Source organism: Anguilla anguilla, chromosome 15 (assembly GCF_013347855.1).
Source record: "Anguilla anguilla isolate fAngAng1 chromosome 15, fAngAng1.pri, whole genome shotgun sequence".
NCBI classification, from domain to species: domain Eukaryota; kingdom Metazoa; phylum Chordata; class Actinopteri; order Anguilliformes; family Anguillidae; genus Anguilla; species Anguilla anguilla.
Genome location: NC_049215.1, coordinates 29,330,668 through 29,349,483, shown reverse-complemented (window position 1 = coordinate 29,349,483; position 18,816 = coordinate 29,330,668). Strand labels below are relative to the sequence as shown.

General features: G+C 42.4%; 2 protein-coding genes across 4 annotated transcripts; one reads left to right on the top strand and one right to left on the bottom strand.

Annotated features, from left to right (window-relative positions):
- Nucleotides 1-803: 803 nt before the first annotated feature.
- Nucleotides 804-7,564, bottom strand: slc35a5 (solute carrier family 35 member A5). Of its 3 annotated transcripts, XM_035394587.1 has the most exons (8): nucleotides 7,436-7,531; nucleotides 5,905-5,970; nucleotides 4,938-5,106; nucleotides 4,606-4,704; nucleotides 4,207-4,340; nucleotides 4,042-4,109; nucleotides 3,161-3,938; nucleotides 804-2,335 (listed from the first exon to the last, which is right to left on the bottom strand). In XM_035394587.1, the coding sequence occupies exons 3-8, from the start codon at nucleotides 5,065-5,067 to the stop codon at nucleotides 2,267-2,269; spliced, it is 1,278 nt and encodes a 425-aa protein (XP_035250478.1). In that variant the 5' UTR covers nucleotides 5,068-5,106; nucleotides 5,905-5,970; nucleotides 7,436-7,531; the 3' UTR covers nucleotides 804-2,266. The 3 variants fall into 3 exon arrangements, with proteins under 3 accessions (XP_035250478.1, XP_035250479.1, XP_035250480.1); XM_035394588.1 differs by lacking the exon at nucleotides 5,905-5,970 and having other exon boundaries at nucleotides 7,436-7,564; XM_035394589.1 differs by lacking the exons at nucleotides 5,905-5,970; nucleotides 7,436-7,531 and adding an exon at nucleotides 5,562-5,892.
- Nucleotides 6,667-18,540, top strand: atg3 (autophagy related 3). Its single transcript, XM_035394590.1, has 12 exons — nucleotides 6,667-6,926; nucleotides 7,694-7,735; nucleotides 8,151-8,200; nucleotides 9,614-9,684; nucleotides 10,152-10,259; nucleotides 10,662-10,711; nucleotides 10,998-11,082; nucleotides 11,218-11,252; nucleotides 11,632-11,787; nucleotides 14,854-14,981; nucleotides 15,533-15,601; nucleotides 16,443-18,540. Exons 1-12 carry the CDS (start codon nucleotides 6,855-6,857, stop codon nucleotides 16,522-16,524), a joined length of 948 nt encoding a protein of 315 aa, XP_035250481.1. The 5' UTR covers nucleotides 6,667-6,854; the 3' UTR covers nucleotides 16,525-18,540.
- Nucleotides 18,541-18,816: the final 276 nt, after the last annotated feature.

Genomic DNA, 18,816 nt, shown 5'->3' with positions numbered 1-18,816 from the left:
TCCTGGATGCTGATAGGCTGACAATAATAACAGGTTTGTTATTCGTCCTATTTTCAAAAGTGTAACTTGTAGGGGTGTAAACCTCAGGATATGATTTCGATTCTTGAGGGTTTGATATTTGGCAATATCAGTAATATCAAATTTTGCTATGATACGATCCAAAACAATCTGAAATTGTAAGAATCTTACCGCCATAAATTATGGACATTTAAATAAATATTTTGCTATGATTCATAACGATACGGAACGCTTGCAGAAATGGACACACCTAAGGAGAATGTACCATCAGGTCATGCCTTTTGAGTTATTATGCAACAGAACAGCAATTACTGATTTATTCAAACAGTGCCAGTGACTGCCAAGATGTACCTTTTTGGGACTTCGTACAATCGTATGACACATTCTTTACAGGCATTTCCTATCGTTTGAACTTTTTAAAAAATTCTTATTCAAATTACCCTTAAATTTTTACCCCAAAATAAAAAACCAGATACAATATCGCCATAAGATCAGTATATGTTTTTAATATTTCCCCAGTATTGCCGGTGGTCCTCTACTAATAAATTAATTTACAATTTAGTAACCTCTGAAATACAAATCATTTTCAGTGTCATAATTATTTATTTGTTAATACGATTTTTAAAAAATCTGATACAGTTCCTGTCATACCGAAACCTGTCATACACCAGAAATGTTCATTTGAATCACATGATATGGACAGATCACCAGAAGCATTTGTGTATGAAGTATATCTAAAGCATGCTGGAACCATGATAAAAATGGCAATAATCACTTACATTTCATTAATAATTTATAAAAGTCTTTATTATTTCATGTACTCTCACTTATCCTCACCCCATAGTAAGCACAGCTTACGGCAAATACACTTAAGATATAAACACACCAGTCCACAAAATACAGCTTAGATCCAGAGACAAAACTGCTCATCGTAAATTCCTACCTTGTAATACAATAAATATACTGCCAAGGCTGGTGGCTCAGTTCCTTCACAAAGGCAGCTTACTTCACTTACAATATGTTAATTAAAACCATTCAAAGTAGTCCTCGTTGTTCTCCGGGTTTTTCTAGTTGCTTTGCCTTTCCCTTGTTATTCACAGCACTGTTCTGATGTGCAAAACTCTTAACTGAGTTCCAAAAGTCAGACCTCAAGACACGTTTTACAATGTTAACTAAGTATCCAAGAATCGTGTTGACACATTAGTAAAATCTTTATGAAATTCAGTTGCAAATGGCTTTGCCCAAATTGAGTCAAAGCAATTAAAAACATGAAAACAAGTGTTCGTTACACTCATCTATGTAATTAAACCCTAGGGGTCAATTGCAATGTGCTTAACTGGATTTTAAACCACAGGATTTTAAACCTAAAGACCACAGAACTGCAATACAACTGGAACAGCTAATCCAAAACTGTGGAATAAGGATAAGCGGTTCCAGTTGTAAGTCAGTTCTGTGGTCTAGAGGTTTAAACCTGAGGTTTAAACTCCAGCTAAGCACACTGCAATTGACCCTTGTTTCATGCTTAAATAAGTAGTGTTAAAACCCTATGACTGGGGTGTAAAAAGCCCAAAACACATTTGAACATGCAAAGGGCATTGATTCATTAATATAAGACACTTTGAACCGAATATATAACTGCACTACTAGTAATGACAGCAGTCGTTACTAGTAGTGCAGCTATTACAAATAACTCATCTGAAAAGCATGGATATCACTGGATCCACAGGCAGCTAATTCTCGATATTTCCTCAGTGTCAAAAGAACTGTTGATTTCTCACAGACCAAAAAAAAAACTTTGTTAAACAATTAAGAACAGCAGTATTCCTTGAGACATATTTCTAAAATTCTGCTGATTGCACTTAGTGTAGAGTAAACTGTGCTTTACTTTGTAAGGAGTAAGGATTCTGAAAATGTGACAGTCGTCAACGTTTCACATGATAACTTGAAAGAGGGTCTGTATGGGCATCTCCAACGCCACGTATCATGGCCCAGCCAAACAGCTCCTCAAGCGAGGTTCTCGCAGAGCTGGCGAGTCACGAGTCAATCACAGCCGTGCGTTTCGAAACGTGCGCATTTGGGATTTTCCTTACTTTGAATGGAAGGGAGGCACGGTTTTTTTTGGTTGCTGACACATACGGTAAACAGGCACGCGAGACGGTTGGCACAAAGCCGGCTGTACGCAGCTCAGAGCGGCCGCAGGCCGACGCAGATGAAAACGTCTCTTCCGCGTGAACGCCGGTCCGCGGCATTAAAGGGACTCTTCCTCTGACTCGCTATCCGCGTACGGCTTCGTCAGCCTCTCCAGCTCTTCGCCGTCCTAAGACACAACATGAAAACACGGGCTTAGATTTCTTTTTTTTTTTTTTCCCAAGCTCCAAGCTGGAGCACAACCCATTCCTGTCCCGACAGTATAATTCTGAAAAGCACTCCTGAGAACTGCTCAGCTGTAAAGGGAAAAAAGCTGTCATGGCTATGTGCCAGGCTAGCAAGTGCTCGTACTAATTGCTAAATACAAACTCCTCACACAAAGCCTGTGAGCAGTTTGCAGATTCCAAATTTGTTAAAGCATTTTTTGGTTACTTAGTCAAGCACAGCTCCAAAGAGAGTGCATGTGTGTGCTTTTTGTTAGTATAGGGCAAACATGTAGCTGAACCGACAGCTCCCTCTTCAGGCTAGAATTGGACACTACAATAAACGAGGAAGGAGTGATTTCTGCTTGGTTTGTACCGGGCTCTATGCTAACATTTTTTGAAAAATTTAGAAGCACACTAATGTATTCTATATTAGTAGCTGTGCAGCTAAATTATCCTCCCAATTAACAGAAATCAATTTTCAGGAGCAAATGCTCCTATACGGGAGTACTGAAGAGCCATGTCATGCAAAAAGGTTCCATTAAAGGTGTACTGAAAAACAACTTGAGTCACCATTACTCCCAAATGTCCTGCATTCATCTAAATCAACTAATTAGCCCAGGTTCATCACTATAACTCCCAAATGAACTAATATACCTATACCTAATTTTAGTGCAAAGAGTCCAATTTTAAGTGCAAATCGAATCATCTCAGCCACAGAGAAACTGGACCGATCTGACGGGGTGAGCATCAGAGCGGAGAGCCCAGCGGGCCTAGCAAAGCTTCCTCACCCCCAGGGGCCTCTCGGACACCTCGCCGTTGATGACCCGCAGCTTGTCCCGCTGCAGGGCGTACTCGGGGTCCCGCGCCCGGCTGGCGTTGTAGACGAAGATGGCCAGCAGCACCACGGGGGCCTGCAGGAAGAAGTCCGCCGACGGCCGAAAGCCGAACAGGAAGAGGGAGAGGGCGGTGACGAGGACGGTGGTGATCTGGCCCGTCAGCACGTGGAACATGTTGTCCCGGAACTTGAGGATGAAGGCCACCGACAGGCCCAGGGCGGCCGTGACGAAGACGAGCGCCACGGAGTAGCGGTTGTGCCCGTACAGCAGGCCGCAGTGGGCGGCCAGGGCGCGGGAGGGCGTGTGCGCGCCCAGGGTCAGCCCGTTGAAGACCAGCCCGAACACGTACAGCTTGCTGTTCTGGATGAAGATGCTCTCGGTCAGCTGGTCGCCCTCCTTCAGGATCTTCTCGTTGTAGATGTTGGCCATGGAGGAGATGAAGCACTGCACGAAGAGCAAGGCGTGGCCCAGGCTCTGGCTGCTGAGCGTGCCGTTCAGACCGTTGCCCCAGGCTCCGCCCCAGCCGGTTATGCTTCCGTTGCCGTGGCTCTGTTGCTCCGCCTCCAGGCGGGTAAACGTCAGGCAGCTGTTTGAAGGGGTGGAGTGCTGGCCAAGGTGGAGATTGTGCACCGCAGTGACTTGCTGGTTCCCTCCCTTGCCCATCGTCAGGGAAACAATGGAAAGGAAGAGGATTACCAGTGACGCCCACTGGACCCAGGACAAGCGCCTCCTGGAGGAAGGGGGGGGGGGGAATACCACATCATCAATAATGGGGAAGAGAACCATAATGACACAAACCCTTCTCTGCACTCACCAGCTCTGGAAATACTCACTTCAGCACAACCCGGAACAGCACTGCAGTGGTCAGGATGACAAAATTGGAAAACAGAACCACCATGGCCTGGGCAAGACAGAAAAGGAAATCAAGATTAAGGACGGGAAGAGATGCAAAAAAGCTTCACTGAAACGGTGAGAATGTCTGCGAAGAACGTGCTTACAGGCTGCAGGTAGGTCAGCACATAAAAGATGATCAGGTTGTCCAGGAAGTAGAGGAATGCAGGAACAGACCATTTCATGTAACTGAGGAAGGCGGCGCAAGAGGAACAGCCCCATTCTTTGTAGGAACGGCCTTCTGAGAACAGGACATTCAAGTTTGGGAGAGGGAAAAAAAAAAACTGATTAGAGCCACATCTCACCACGCTGCATCTCACCATGTATTTGATAACACTGTGCTATTTTGTAAGTGCGTTTTCCTCTTTTGTAATTAATATTATGAATACATGTACAGAGAATACTTTGTACCTGAACAATATGGTTTCGCCATTGGCTTTTAAGGTGTGCCGTGTGATTTTTTTAAAAGGCCATTCATGAACTGTATTGATAAACCTCATACTTACCCTGAATCATCACCCTCAAAGACATCACCAGACAGAAGACCAGCTTAATGGCCTCAGCAAACAGATTCACTGAGGCAGGAAGGTAGTCATATTTATTTTCTGAAAACAACACAGAGAATACCAAAATTCATCAACTAAGCAAAAAAAAGAAGAAAACTTTGGAATTCCTTCTACATACTTCATGTCCTTTCCCGGTAAACAAAAATATTTTAGGATCCATTAATGTATGTAAATTAAGAAAACTACTGTTATTATTTTTCAGAAGGATGCCATATGCTCTCCAACCATAATAAAGTGACAGTAAAGTGCTTTTTTCAGCAAATAAGATATACCTGCATTGGCTGAAAACTTGAGGAGGATGATGCGACTGGTGCCCAGACTAACGAACCCAAAGCCGAGGGCGAGGGTGTAGGCTGACGATCGCGAGCAGAGCCAGAATCCTGGGCAGAAGCGGAAGCCCATCGTGGCAGGACGGGGTCGTTTACAACACAGAGGGCTCCACTGCAAACCACACAAAAACATTATCTAATCCGAAACAGTCACGGAAACCTTCAGGGCAGCAATGGCTAACTTGTGAGTCGCAGACGTACAAATGTTCCAGCAATGACAAGACAGAGAAGCAAAACTCTATAGGGCTGTTGAGATTGTTGCTGGAGCACTACTGACATCGATAATACAATATTAGTTCATGCCAGATTTATGATTTTAGTGTTATTTTATATCTGACTAGTGATATTTATTTTATATGCACAGGCGCATAAATATATGCAACAGGATAATGCTTTAAAATGCCGGAAACTGGACTGGCAAGATTGCATTAATATAGCTACTTTGTAGCACAGACGGCTGCGATTACATTCCACTTCAAGAGGCTTCAACAAACCAGCTTCTTATTAATGACTGTTCGATTTCTCGCTGACGTTTACATTACATAAGTCATCAGAATACAAAATCACCTCAAATGTAATGATAAACGAAGCCGTTTACTTTACTGCCAGGTTTCTTGAGAACATGCCCAGAGGTTTACGTGGAAGTTGTAGGCACGCACACAGGTGATTTTAGACATGAGGTACTATTTGATGTAAGCGTAATATTACACTTGGAAACAATACTGCGTCCGAGACAAGTAATTCCCGTTCTAATACGGTCCAACCAGCTATAACGAGGAAATGGAAACTTTCATTAGCGATGTACTGCAACCAAACGCCGTTTGACCGACGGAAATCACAAAATTGAATACTATACAGCCCACTCCTTTTCACGCACAAACAAGCATTTGTAACTTCAGTTGTGATTTACCTGACCCTCTGCTCGTCTTACACTACTTAGCTGTCTTCATGCTCCAGTCTACTTCCGACTTCAATACTGTGAAAACAATTTACGTCAAGGACACATGCGCAGTATTCATTGAATTAACGCTACGTCACCCTTAGAGAAACGTGTTCCTGCTACCAAACAAATCAAACCCATGCGTAAGGTATGCGTGTATTGCACCTAAATTGTGGCGTTTACACATAGTTCATTTTATTGGATTGTAAAACTTTAAAGTAAGTAGAAATTACAAGAAAAAAAACATACATTGTACTGCATACTCTCATCTAGTGTCAATTCTGTCTATAAATTTGTAGTACTTTACACTACAGGATATTTCATCTATTAGTAAATTCGGTTTCCTGAGCAGAGGTGGAAAATCCAGGTTCAGAAAGTAAAGATCCTCCCCAGTATTTTGTTCCAATCAACTGGATTTACACATTGGCGCAATCCTTCAGTCAGGAGGTAGAAATAATTAGTGAAATTAGCTGGTTGTTCGTGGATGGAAGAAACACATGGCAGGCCATTTACTTTAAAGATTAATGTAATAATTGGCATGCTGGTTGAAAAAATAGACATGATAATCAAGTCATTATAATGGGTATCACTCTAAGTTGCCATTAATTTAATTTAATTTAATTTCGTGAAACCTTGATATCATTAATTAAGAATGTTTTCACTAGACACAAATCGAATCACTCCAGCATTAGCCAACGTAAGATCAGAGCATCGAGAAATAACGCGAGAAGAGAGCTCAGAGCTGCGGAAGTGACTGTCAGATGAGCGGGGTCATGTGGTCAGCCGATTGCTGGTGGGATCCGTAAACAGCTTTCGATTGTGTAAAAGAGGAATATACCTAAAGAAACCTCTTTAAACTGAAGGCTGACAGTCCTCGCCTGTGACACGAAAGGCCACGAGTGGGATAGCTAGCTAACAGCATGCAAAACGTTATAAATTCTGTGAAAGGCACCGCTCTTGGAGTGGCCGAGTTTCTCACACCAGTACTGAAGGTAAATTATAGCTGGCTACCTAGCTAATGTTAGCGACCAGTGTTAGCGAATGGGAGATTATTTCACGACAGTGTTGTCGAAATGGGTTGACTGGTGTGCTCTCTGACTAATTTAAGTTCGTTTAGCTAACCGCTTACTATGAGGTTACAATTTTACGCTGCTGATGTGGTTTGCTAGCTAACTGTCGAGGAAATAATAGCTCACTAGCTATTCGTTAAAGCTCACTATCTCAAACATAACTCGCGGTTCACTTTATTTTGTTTCATTGAATATAAGTGTTATTCTGTTTGTTTGATTTTCTTTTTATAGTACCAATGATTTTGTTAAAGCTGTTTAGTTCTTCTGGATTGTCATTTGTCAACTGAAATCTTTCAAACGGCTAAATGTGCATAGACCAGTTTGTGAACCAGTGAATAACTGGTATCCGAAACCCGGATTAGGAAGTGTACCAAATTATTTGAATTTAATGTATGATATGTCATCAAACCGTCGCTGTTGGTCTACATTACCCATTTATTTAAGTTCGTGTGAAATGTCCCATTTCAGAGCAGTTAATACCGGAATGCTTCGCCCTCTCACGAACGTCGATACACTACTTAGCTAATGCCCCTGCAGAGTAGTACAATGTTCCGTCACAGGCTCAAGTTACAATAGGGCAGGGTTGTGTTGTCATCTAAATAAATGTCTACACAGGAGTCATACTCGAGTAACGAGATTTAAAAAAAAAAAAAAAAAAAAAACTTTTATTTGATCTTATTTTTTCCCAGGAATCAAAGTTCAAGGAAACGGGTGTCATCACACCAGAAGAGGTGAGGAAATCGCCTGTGCATTAGTCCAAAGAATGTCGATTTTGCTGTACTTAAAGCACAGTTGATATCTCATCCAAATACAAACCTTCATAATGATAAACATAGGAATGCACAAAAGGTGGACTATCTTATATAATGCATGAAAAGCAACATCCAAAAATCTATATTTTTTTGCACTGAAGCAATAGGTACCCTAAATGAAGTGTTGCAGACATGTAACACTTTTTAATGAAGAAATGTAAAATTGATGTAATGTAAAATTACAGAGCCTATAGAGTTTTTAATCTGAAAGGAGAGGATCGAGTCTTGTTATTGATATGCACATTATCCAGATTTTAACACTATTCTTTGAGACACCTACGCATGAATGGACTGCACCGTTCAACTGTCACCATTGTCTCTTTTTTTCATTCAGTTTGTGGCTGCAGGAGACCATTTAGTTCATCACTGCCCCACATGGAAATGGTGAGCATTGTGTGTTTGTGCACATGCCTGTGTGTGTATGTGCGTGTGTGTGCGTGTGTGCGTGGTGCACGCTTGTGTACGAGGGTGTGCGTCTGTTTGAGAGGCATTGAATTCTGAGCTTGGGGCTGTCTAAAGGGTCTAAACATTCTGAGAAAGAATCATGTTGACATAGAAAAAAATCTGTCTGCGCTGTTCTTTAAATGTATACTGCAGCTCCAAAGTTCTGATGGCTCAGGTTCTCCTCATTCTTCTGATTAGTTTTTTTTTTTTTTTTTTTTTTTTTTACATTGCTTGGATATTGATTTATTGTCTATTGATTTTATTGTCCTCGTTACTGACTGCCAATTAGGGGTGGGTGATATGGACAAAATCAAATATCACGATATTTTTGACGAAATACCTCGATATTGATATTGTGATGATATTGTGGGGATGACTATTGGTACTTTCACAATTTTTACACAATGAGATTTTTGATAATAATAATAATCAAGAATGCCTGTGTAATAACTAAGTGGGTTAAGGCAAATAATAGAACAGCTAGAACAGTCAGGTAAGTTCAGAAAATGACATCGCTTTACTGTAATGCTGCCTTTAAAAGCAGGAAAAGACAACACTTAGCCTATGGCATATCACAATATTACGATATACAAAATCCCAGACGATGTGTAGTCTCATATCACGATATCGATGTAATATCGATATATTGCCCAGCCCAACCGCCAATCTATTCCTCTTTTATCCCTCTCTTGCTGGCCTGAAGCACATCTGCCACTCCTTTTTTCATTCATTCTGCTTTTCTTTTTTCTACTTTTAATTTTGTGCTAATGTTGATGAAAGTGAAACTTGATTATTTTAGTCTGTGACAATAGACAATATTATGCATTTGATATTACTGACATGCGGTCATTTTAAATACCTGCTTATCATCTGAAACAAAACTCCGGAAGTAATCCAGTTTTAGTAAATGGAAAACAACAATTGAATGCATGATTTTATTGAAAACAGATGTAGCTGAGAAGGTGGCTGGATGGCATCCTTGTAGTGGTTTTCAGGTGCAACCATTGGTAATAATAAGGACATTTATTCCTTGAGCAGGGTTCCTAATTTCCCTTACAGTTATCCATCTGCACAGTGTATGTGTATTATGTGTATGGTGTAGTGCATAAGTGTTTGGACAGTAACACTGTTTTTGTAGACTCAATAGTCTACTCCAGCACATTGGGTTTTGAATGAAACAATGAACATGAGGTTAAAGTGCAGACTGTGTTAGAGCTTTATTTACTTTCCATATCGGGTGACCTGTGGAGGAATTGTAGCTCTTCTTTGACTTTTTTTTAATGCATGTTCATGTAGTTACTGGCATATAAAAAAAAATACCTGTTTATGTGATTTTTCTTTTTCTCCTATCAGGGCGTCAGGGGAGGAAGCGAAAGTGAAGCCTTATTTGCCTAAAGACAAGCAGTTCTTACTGACTCGCAATGGTGAGAAGTGATGTGTAGAGTACAGTAGATTTTTGGATTGCTTTTTAAATTTTGAGTGGGGAAGGTCACCCCACTAGAAGCAGACAGCATAAAACATGTAATAACTAGTAGTTATCATCGACTGACATGAAGTACAATGAATCTATAGTAACAGTGAAAATCTCGTCAAGAAAAATGTAGTGCACATCCAGTAAGATAATTAAGTTCATAAAAAGAAAACTAAACTATGTTTAATGTTGGTTTCCGTTCACTGATACAGATTTTGCAGTGGAACACCTGTTATTAAGGAAACTAGGGCTGTTCTCAGAAAATCCTCTCTCGTGAACCATATACCTTTGCATGGAAATAGCCCAGACGTATCGTTTTCTTGTGGAATCTAGGTTCTTTTTAAACGGTAAACTGCTACAATCACCTAAATGACTAGTGTGAGGTGGGTAAAATGGCCGATTGTGATCTCTTGCCTGCAGTTCCATGCTACAAGCGGTGTAAACAGATGGAGTACTCCGATGAGCTAGAAGCCATTATAGAGGAGGACGATGGCGACGGGGGATGGGTGGACACCTATCACAACTCAGGTGGGGTTCACTCGACCTGGCAGCCGCTCAATCACTGCTGTTTTTTTTTCCTTTTCCCTTTATGGAGAGAGTTATTCTGTACCTATATTAACCCTCTGATGTGTAGGTTTTTTGGAATGTTTCTGGAAACTCGGTGTTCTAGAACTCCATTGCTTTCAATTGCCATTGGTGACTGTTACATCGGCATTAAAATGTTCAGTTAAGAGCATTCTAATAACATATTTCTGATCTTACACCTTCAAGGGTTGTCTATTTTAGGGTGACAGTCCTGCAAGTTGAAAGTTTGGTAGCTGGGTAGGCTTGTTCAAAATAATTAAAGTTTTTTTTTTTCATGTTACAACTGTTTCTCCTGTGAATAATTAAAAGCGAAGATGAAGGATTGTCTGACTGTATTTCTCACAGGCGTATCAGGAGTAACAGAAGCAGTAAGGGAAATCACATTGGACAAGAAGGTAGGCTTTAAAAATCATATACTGCTATCGATGGCTAAACATGAATGGACAGGTGTAGACAGCCAATACTTGTTTTGGTCAGAGATACCCCCAATATGTCCAGCAATATGATGAAATATTTTCAATATTTGTTGAGTTCTAATAAGTTGTACTTTTGATTGATTACATTGAATCATTATTAAAGTGGAACATTTTACATGTTTGGGAATTTAAAAATGCTATTTCTGGTTGTAGATTTTTGACAGTGAAAGTCTGAAGTTATTGACAGATTTCAGTGTGCTTTTAGGACAATATGAACATGAACGCGCGCTCAGGCGCAAGTGGAAATGACGAGGATGATGATGATGAAGGAGAGGCCGCTGACATGGAAGGTACGCATGCGCCCGGAGTGGCTCTCGCCTGAATCTGGGATGTCTGGATTAACCCTTTATTCTCTGGACAGCGTGAGAAACCCATCCGATGTTAATACAACGGCAAGCTATAACTCTCTCCTGTAATCTTTTCAGAGTACGAGGAGAGCGGACTTTTGGAAACGGACGAGGTAGAGTTTATTCACGTTCATGTTCCTATTTTTGTTTGGCATACAAACCGTTCCATATTAAGGCCATAGCTGTGATAAAACGCAAATCTTTTGCACATTTACGAGGTGCCAGCAGAGGTGGGTCACCCGGCTTCGAAGTGTAAAAAGACTGACCATGTATTTGCTCCACCACCATGCACTAAACCAGCTGATTCTAATTAGCATAACTCTTCAGCATGATAGGAGAACTAATTATTGTAATCAGCTGGTTTAGTGCATGTTGGTGGAGCAAATACATGGTCAGTCTTTTTACTCTTTGAAGCCGGGTTACCCACCTCTGCGTGCCAGCCCTGCCGTTTGGACCCTAAGTTGCGCACTCAACCTTCCCCCCCCCACACAGGCGACTCTGGACACCAGTAAGGTGATGGAAGCTAGCAAAGCCAAAGCCGACGCCGGGGGCGAAGACGCCATCCTGCAGACCCGCACCTACGACCTCTACATCACGTACGACAAGTACTACCAAACCCCTCGGCTCTGGCTCTTCGGCTACGACGAGGTACTCGCCTAACTCTTTGGTGATCAACACTCGTGTCTTTTCAGCAAAGGTCCATTTTAATTACAAGCTCAGAGAATGTTCTATGCAGCTTGTCTCGCTTTCATATGGTCTATTCATACATGGGGCCATAATCATTATGATTCCATACTGTTAGTGCTAAAATGATGTGATTGAAAGTAAACCGTGTGTTGGGAACTAATTCAAACAAAGTGTCTTCTGAAGGCTTCAAAAATATTAAGGTTGCTCATTAAATGCCATGGTTAGGATGTCCCAGTGAAGACCTCTAGCAACTTGAGAATAAGTTCGTAAAGCCGAGAAGACTATTTTTGTTACTGGTCGCATGACCTTTCAAGCAAGGTTTTATTCAAGCCAGAATGCCTCTAATGTTTTCAGTGACCGTGAATTTATTAGATGCCAGTTGGAACTGGATGAGCAGGCTTGGTTTGGGGGCAGATTTAATTAGAGAGAATCACACCAGCGTGCCAAATCTGTAAATCCACTGTCAAATTAAGAGGGGTAACAGGACTGTGAGGTGAGGCAACCTTGTAGCTGTTTCAATGTGGGTTTGTTTTGATGTCATCAATAGCAAACTATATTGAATGGATCATAACTGTATTTTTAAATCTAATCCATTTCATTTGGAAACGCACGGTTCCTCACTTAATGCGCCAACAGGGTTCCTTTGTGTGGAGTTGTTCTTATTAACTAGCCTCCATTGTAAAGTCCTTTCTCCTAAATCCTCGGTATTTACAGGGTAGGGTTTCCAACCATGACATTAACCCTTGAAGGAGTAGGTTTTATGGAATTCAATTTGTTTTTTTTAGAACAACATTGCTTTTAGGACAAGATGTATTAATAATTTGGGCTCATACTAAAAAACCTAGAAGTGATTTATGTTTTATTTACTCATGTTGCGCTGCTCCAGTGCTCCTTGGCGGTAATCCTGTGGCATTACTGTCAGCAATGTGCTCATCGTCCTTAATATTCCAAGTCTACCAGCTTAAGGTGGTACAATTGACACAATTATGTAAATATGTTTTTCTTTATTAAGTAAATATTACAGCAGTTCTAAGTACACAAGAAGGAGAGCACAGGCTTCACACAAGCCCAAACCAACAATGCCACACCCCTCCCTATAAAGCGTGGGTCCTCACGTGGCAGGCAGGCACAATTTATTAGCCCCTAATTAAGAGGAAGTAATAACTGAATTAAAATCGGACGGCTGAGATGTACACAACAAAGCCAAGGGAAAAACAAGACCAGCGAATTTAAAAAAAACCCACACCATGAAGCTCCACCACCAGCAATACAGCCTGCCCTCGCACCGGCAGAAAGTCATCAGCTGTACCACCTTAAATGGCAAACAATTTTTGTAAACCAAACTTGATTATTTACTTGGGAGCACCTTAGTGATCACATTGTAGTAGCGTTGGCAAGGGAGCCATGAACAGTGTAGCTATGTAATTTTGCTTTACCATTGACGGCTTGCTGCGGGTGGGTAACGTATCACAAACTAATTCGCAATGCACTTGTTTACACTGAGGACATTACCGCAGTACTACTACACTTCTTTTCTTTTTTTTTACCACATGCAGTTTTTTTCAAATAATTTTTTTCATGTTCCATAGTTTTAATTGGCTACAGTACAAAGATGACATGCACAGAAAATAAATCAAATACGTTATCTTAAAAAAAAAAGCTGTCTGGGGCGTGACCTCTCCTTTTTAACGTTTTCTCTTTGAATCTGCAATGCCACCGCAGCTGTGTAAATATGATCTATGAACAACACAAATGTCAGACACCAAGGACGATTGGCTCAAAGAAACAGGTGTAATTTGTTGTGGTTCAAGTCTGGGACATAGCCTGATGTAATCTTAAATTTAAAAAAATAAAAAAACACTTTATAATATCAGCATTTCACGGAACGCTGTATGTTTTATTTCCCTGCGTTTTGGCTCTCTCAGATCTCTCAGGCCTCTGCCATGTTTCCTAAAACACCTGGGCACTGATTCCCCTCTAATGTACCCCCAACCCTGTGAATACCAAAACCTGGTAGGAAGGGTTGAGGAATGGGTGCTACTCTGGGGCTACAGGTTTGAATCCCTGTTCTGGAAATGCCGTTCCGTCTCTGAGAAAGTTTAAACATTCGCCGCTTAAACCAGATCACCTGTATGCAGAAATCTGCCTAACTCTTTAAAACAGGCTTTAGTCTAAATTCATTCTCACCCAAGAATTTTACAAGTAACAATTTTTAATTTGCTTTCCGTTATACCCAGTTCTGACTTCTCACGCTGGTTCATATCCATTGGTTACAAAGTGACTGGGTTTATGCCCTGGATTTGCTGTAATTAATCTCAAGTAGAATGCTCCTTTTTGTTTTGAGAACATGTGGTGCATGGACACCCAGCTAAAGTCTTATTAAGAGTTTAGTGTTTCAGAAAATATTTCACGGTGCCTGTTAAAGGGAAACATCAACTGGTGGAGGAAAGAACATGAACACAGGTTTTCTTAATTGTTTTTTTTAATCTTACTTGCTTTCAAAAAGGAAGTTGTCTTTGTTTATGAACACAGTGGAGCTATGCATAATTGAATTTCTGGCTCTCAAGCTTCAAAGTCTCCTTATTTGAAGGGGCTTTTAACTCCAGAAGTGTAGTTTTCATGGTCGTTGATTTGTATTAGTGTGTTTGCTTTCATCTGAATGCGTCGGTTTCATAGCCAATCAGTAGCTGTTAAAATCACGCCCGTGGATACTGAGAACAGTCAGTTTCCCCTTCTAAATGGGAAGCTTCGGAGCTTCAGCAATCCAATGTAGAATCGTTCCATTCAATCGTTCCATGCACCAATGTCTCAGCCTTTATAAATGCAAGTATAAAAAAAATAGGCGCTTTTGAAAGAGGAACCAGAAGAGGGATTTTAAATTTTCCGTTCTCTGAATGTTAGTGCCTGTTTCTTCCCCAGTGGAGGTTCCCGTTTTAGTTCAGTTTTGCGATGACTGCTCGGTTGTGAAAATCGACCACGTCACACGGGAAGCTCTAGAGCCGCTGACGCGTGCGCCGTGCCCTCCAGGACCGCCAGCCGCTGAGCGTGGACCAAATGTACGAGGACATCAGCCAGGACCACGTGAAGAAGACCGTCACCATAGAGAACCACCCCCACCTGCCGCCCCCCGCCATGTGTTCCGTGCACCCCTGCAGGTGAGTGGCAAGACCCCCGCCTCACCCCCCTCTCTCCCGTCCCGGGCTGGGACAGGCACAGTCTCACCCCCCTCTCTCCCGTCCCATGCTGGGACAGGCACAGTCTCACCCCCCTCTCTCCCATCCCGTGCTGGGACAGGCACGGTCTCACCCCCCTCTCTCCCGTCCCGGGCTGGGACAGGCACAGTCTCACCCCCCTCTCTCCCGTCCCGGGCTGGGACAGGCACAGTCTCACCCCCCTCTCTCCCGTCCTGGGCTGGGACAGGCACAGTCTCACCCCCCTCTCTCCCGTCCCGTGCTGGGACGGGTGCGGTCTCACCCCCCTCTCTCCCGTCCCGTGCTGGGACGGGTGCGGTCTCACCCCCCTCTCTCCCGTCCCGGGCTGGGACAGGCACAGTCTCACCCCCCTCTCTCCCGTCCCGTGCTGGGACAGGCACAGTCTCACCCCCCTCTCTCCCGTCCCGGGCTGGGACGGGTGCGGTCTCACCCCCCTCTCTCCCGTCCCAGGCTGGGACAGGCACAGTCTCACCCCCCTCTCTCCTGTGCTCCAGGCATGCGGAGGTGATGAAAAAGATCATCGAAACGGTGGCGGAGGGAGGGGGCGAGCTGGGAGTGCACATGTATCCTTTATTTCATGAACACACTCGAAATGAGTACTGTACCTTATCGAACCTGTGTTTTCTAGTTGTTCCACTGACCACGATATGCGCTGTTGTACGTCGCTTTGGATAAAAGCATATGCTAAATAAATGTAATGTAATGGCTGTTTTACTCATACCCAGGTCAGTCACAATCAGTGTGTGTTTGGAGATTACTGATGGAAGAGCCTGTTGTTGGCACGAAGGGCCTGGTCTCCTAAGACCTTTAGCACGTGCAAAAACCTTTTAGCATTCGCAAAACTAGTAACACAACCAATGATTGGTGAAAAACAAAATACTACACCCACTCATTTGTCATGTTGTTGGTTTTGCATGTGCTAAAAGGTTTTGCACATCCTAAAGATCTTGGTAAATCAGGCCCTTAGTGTGAATGATGATAACAGTAATTGGACAGATCTGTGTAATTCAGGAGTGTTGTGATGCAGCTTGATACGGTGTTCCTGGATTAAACTCTTCTGTCGTCCACACGCAATTGACGCTACCACACATACTTATGAATGAAAAATGTTAAATTAAGAGTAAGTGGTCTTTCTCCTTTTATATTGGCTTATAAACCTAGGCTGTGATGTACTATCCTTTTATTGGGTAAGTTTTATTGTTACTCTGTTTCTCTTCTCTAGGCATATTTAACAAATTAATTGTATCTGTAGAGGTCTCCACGTTTGTCACAGAGCATTTCCATTGCATGCGTTTGCAGTACCCAGTGTAGCAGTGTTCAGCCATTCCTATAAAGCAAGTGCAATAATTATGATGATTACAGCTGCCTTGATTACCCTAAATGTTTCTTAACTGGAGATTACAGGTATCTTCTTATTTTCTTGAAGTTTGTGCAAGCCGTCATTCCCACGATAGAGTACGACTACACACGGCATTTCACCATGTAAACTGGGCCTCATCTCCTGACACGAGCACCTGTGAAACCCTCGAGCTCGGCCACAAGGGGGCGACGTTCACAACACACTGCCTGTGGGGGCTGTCCCTGGAGCGACTTGCCGAATGTTTCAGTTTATTAGGATTGGCTTTGTGTGTGTGTGTGTGTGTGTGTGTGCGTGCGCGCGCACGTGTGTGTGTGTGCACACGTGCGCGTGTGTGTACTGTTTTACGTGCGTGTCTGTTTGTGGCAGAGGGCAGGGGTGTTGAATGGTTCTTGAGCGCAGAGCAGTTGGTTACTTTCACACACATTCAGCTTTCACCAAGATAACAGCTGTGCTTTATATGCGACTCATCTCTCTCAGTGGCTCTGTAACCAACATGCATGTGCGGTCTTCATAACTCGAAGAACACATCTGTCTGTGTGGATTCACTGTAGGGAGTCCAGCCTGCAGTCACATTAATATCGTCTCCGACTCATAAAAATCCCTGTACCTTTGTATCAGTGTTAATCTGCCTCATGAATCTTTCGCCAGATCTTTCGGTTTCCTCATCATATAAAATCTCTGCAGTCACATTCAGTCCGTCCCCCTTCCTCTAGCTTTTACCAATGAGGAGATCTTAGTGGAGGGGGGAGACGCTGCTCTTGCTCCTCACGAAAAGTCGTCACTGTGTCTGATACCAGTTTGTCTTAACGGAGTTGTCCTCTGGCTGTAGGGAAATGTCTTTTTTTTTTTTTAGGTTCTGTTGGCTGGGAGCTCAGGTTGGGTCTCCCTTGTGTGAGTGTTTCCTACGGCATGCTCTCCTGTCCCTTCAGCGTGTGCCACCACCTCAGCAGAACAAGACGTTTCCCCACACAGTCTCCCTTTGATTCTGCCTGTAACAACAGACGGAGCCAGAGCAATCCTAGAGCCTGATTTACTAAGGCCTTTAGCTTTTTAGTGCATGCAAAAACCAACAACATGACCACTGATTGGTCAAGGTATTATTTTGTTTTTATTTTTTTATTTTTTTTCACCAATCATTGGTTGTGTTATTAGTTTAGCATGTGCTGAAACGTTAGTACATCAGGCCCTTGGTTTACTGTTCATATGGTGGTTGGCTGTCATCGATCACTGCTGCAGCTTCTGTAGATGTTTTTGACGGTGTCCCTGTACCAAAAGTTGACTCAAGGTGAATCGCATTCTACTCCTGTCTGTGACCATGAACAGACGGAATGCTGAACATGCTGTAATTTAAGTTCTGTTTTCAGTATTCACTGTTCACTGTTCAATAATATCTGATTTCATAATGTGCAGAGTCATTATTTCATAGTGACAATTTCTAAAAGTTTTACACAAGAAGAGATCAAATTGGCCTGGCACACAGTGGTTACCACATTTTCCTGCTGTTTCTCAGCAGGGAATTTAAGCTTAAGCAAACTGCAGAATGCACAGAGTTTAAACATGTTTCTGAAGGGCAGTGATCACGCAGAGAAAAGCTATGGGGTGTTCACGAGTATAGATTTTCCTGGCTATGCTAAATGGACTGTTTTCTGAATTGTGAGATGTAATAAAAAAAAGTGAATGTCTACAACCTATAGCATCAGTGTTGTCAAGATATTTATCTAAAATATTTGTCTAAGATACTTCTCAAGTATGTAATTATGAACCAGTTTCCTTTCTGGATGTTTACAGATATTCATAAAAAAAGGCAGTGACCATGTCTCTTGTTCCCCATTCTCTATACGATAATGTTTCCTTTAAAAACAATTCTTGCAAATTTTTTTCATTTTCTTGAAAGAGCTCTTGCAGATTTTTCAATGGCTAAGAAAAAAGAGGTTGCCATGAATTTTGTCTGCTTTTGGCTCAAAGCTTTATGTACTCGCTTGAGTTCTGGCTGAAGCTGCTTCCGCTATTTTGTTGCTGTAGAAATAATTTCTAGGCTCAGCTCACATGTACTACACACACGCAGTTTGCTTTGTCCCGTGACTGCAGCGAGAGGGCCTTGAATGTTTTAATACTTCTAAATAAAACTTATACCACAAAAAATTGCAGAATGTTTGTGTTATTTTTCACCCACTCTTATGTGCGTTTTTTCTAATCGTTTGTACTAAATAATGTGGACCTGCTCAGAGGGGGGTGGTGTTCGTTCATATTCACTAAGCCAGGGATCGTCAAATCACCAGTCCTCGAGGGCCGAGAATGCAGATTTTTTCCACCCTCCCTTTACCTGGGAGTCAGGCGTGAAGACAGTCTGCGCAATCCACAGCGGTAATTGTTCAGTCGGTTACCTGGGAGGAAAGAAAACCAGGGGCCGGATCTGGA

What these genes read in the sequence shown, in the direction of transcription:
- slc35a5 (XM_035394588.1), bottom strand. Translation starts at nt 5,067, where the DNA reads ATGGGCTTCCGCTTCTGCCCAGGATTCTGGCTCTGCTCGCGATCGTCA. An exon ending in TGCTGACCTACCTGCAGCCT is followed by an intron (nt 4,110 to 4,206) that starts GTAAGCACGTTC and finishes TGTCTTGCCCAG; the next exon opens with GCCATGGTGGTTCTGTTTTC. An exon ending in TGTCCGAGAGGCCCCTGGGG is followed by an intron (nt 2,336 to 3,160) that starts GTGAGGAAGCTT and finishes GTTGTGTCTTAG; the next exon opens with GACGGCGAAGAGCTGGAGAG.
- atg3 (XM_035394590.1), top strand. Translation starts at nt 6,855, where the DNA reads ATGCAAAACGTTATAAATTCTGTGAAAGGCACCGCTCTTGGAGTGGCC. An exon ending in TTCTCACACCAGTACTGAAG is followed by an intron (nt 6,927 to 7,693) that starts GTAAATTATAGC and finishes ATTTTTTCCCAG; the next exon opens with GAATCAAAGTTCAAGGAAAC. An exon ending in GTGTCATCACACCAGAAGAG is followed by an intron (nt 7,736 to 8,150) that starts GTGAGGAAATCG and finishes TTTTTCATTCAG; the next exon opens with TTTGTGGCTGCAGGAGACCA.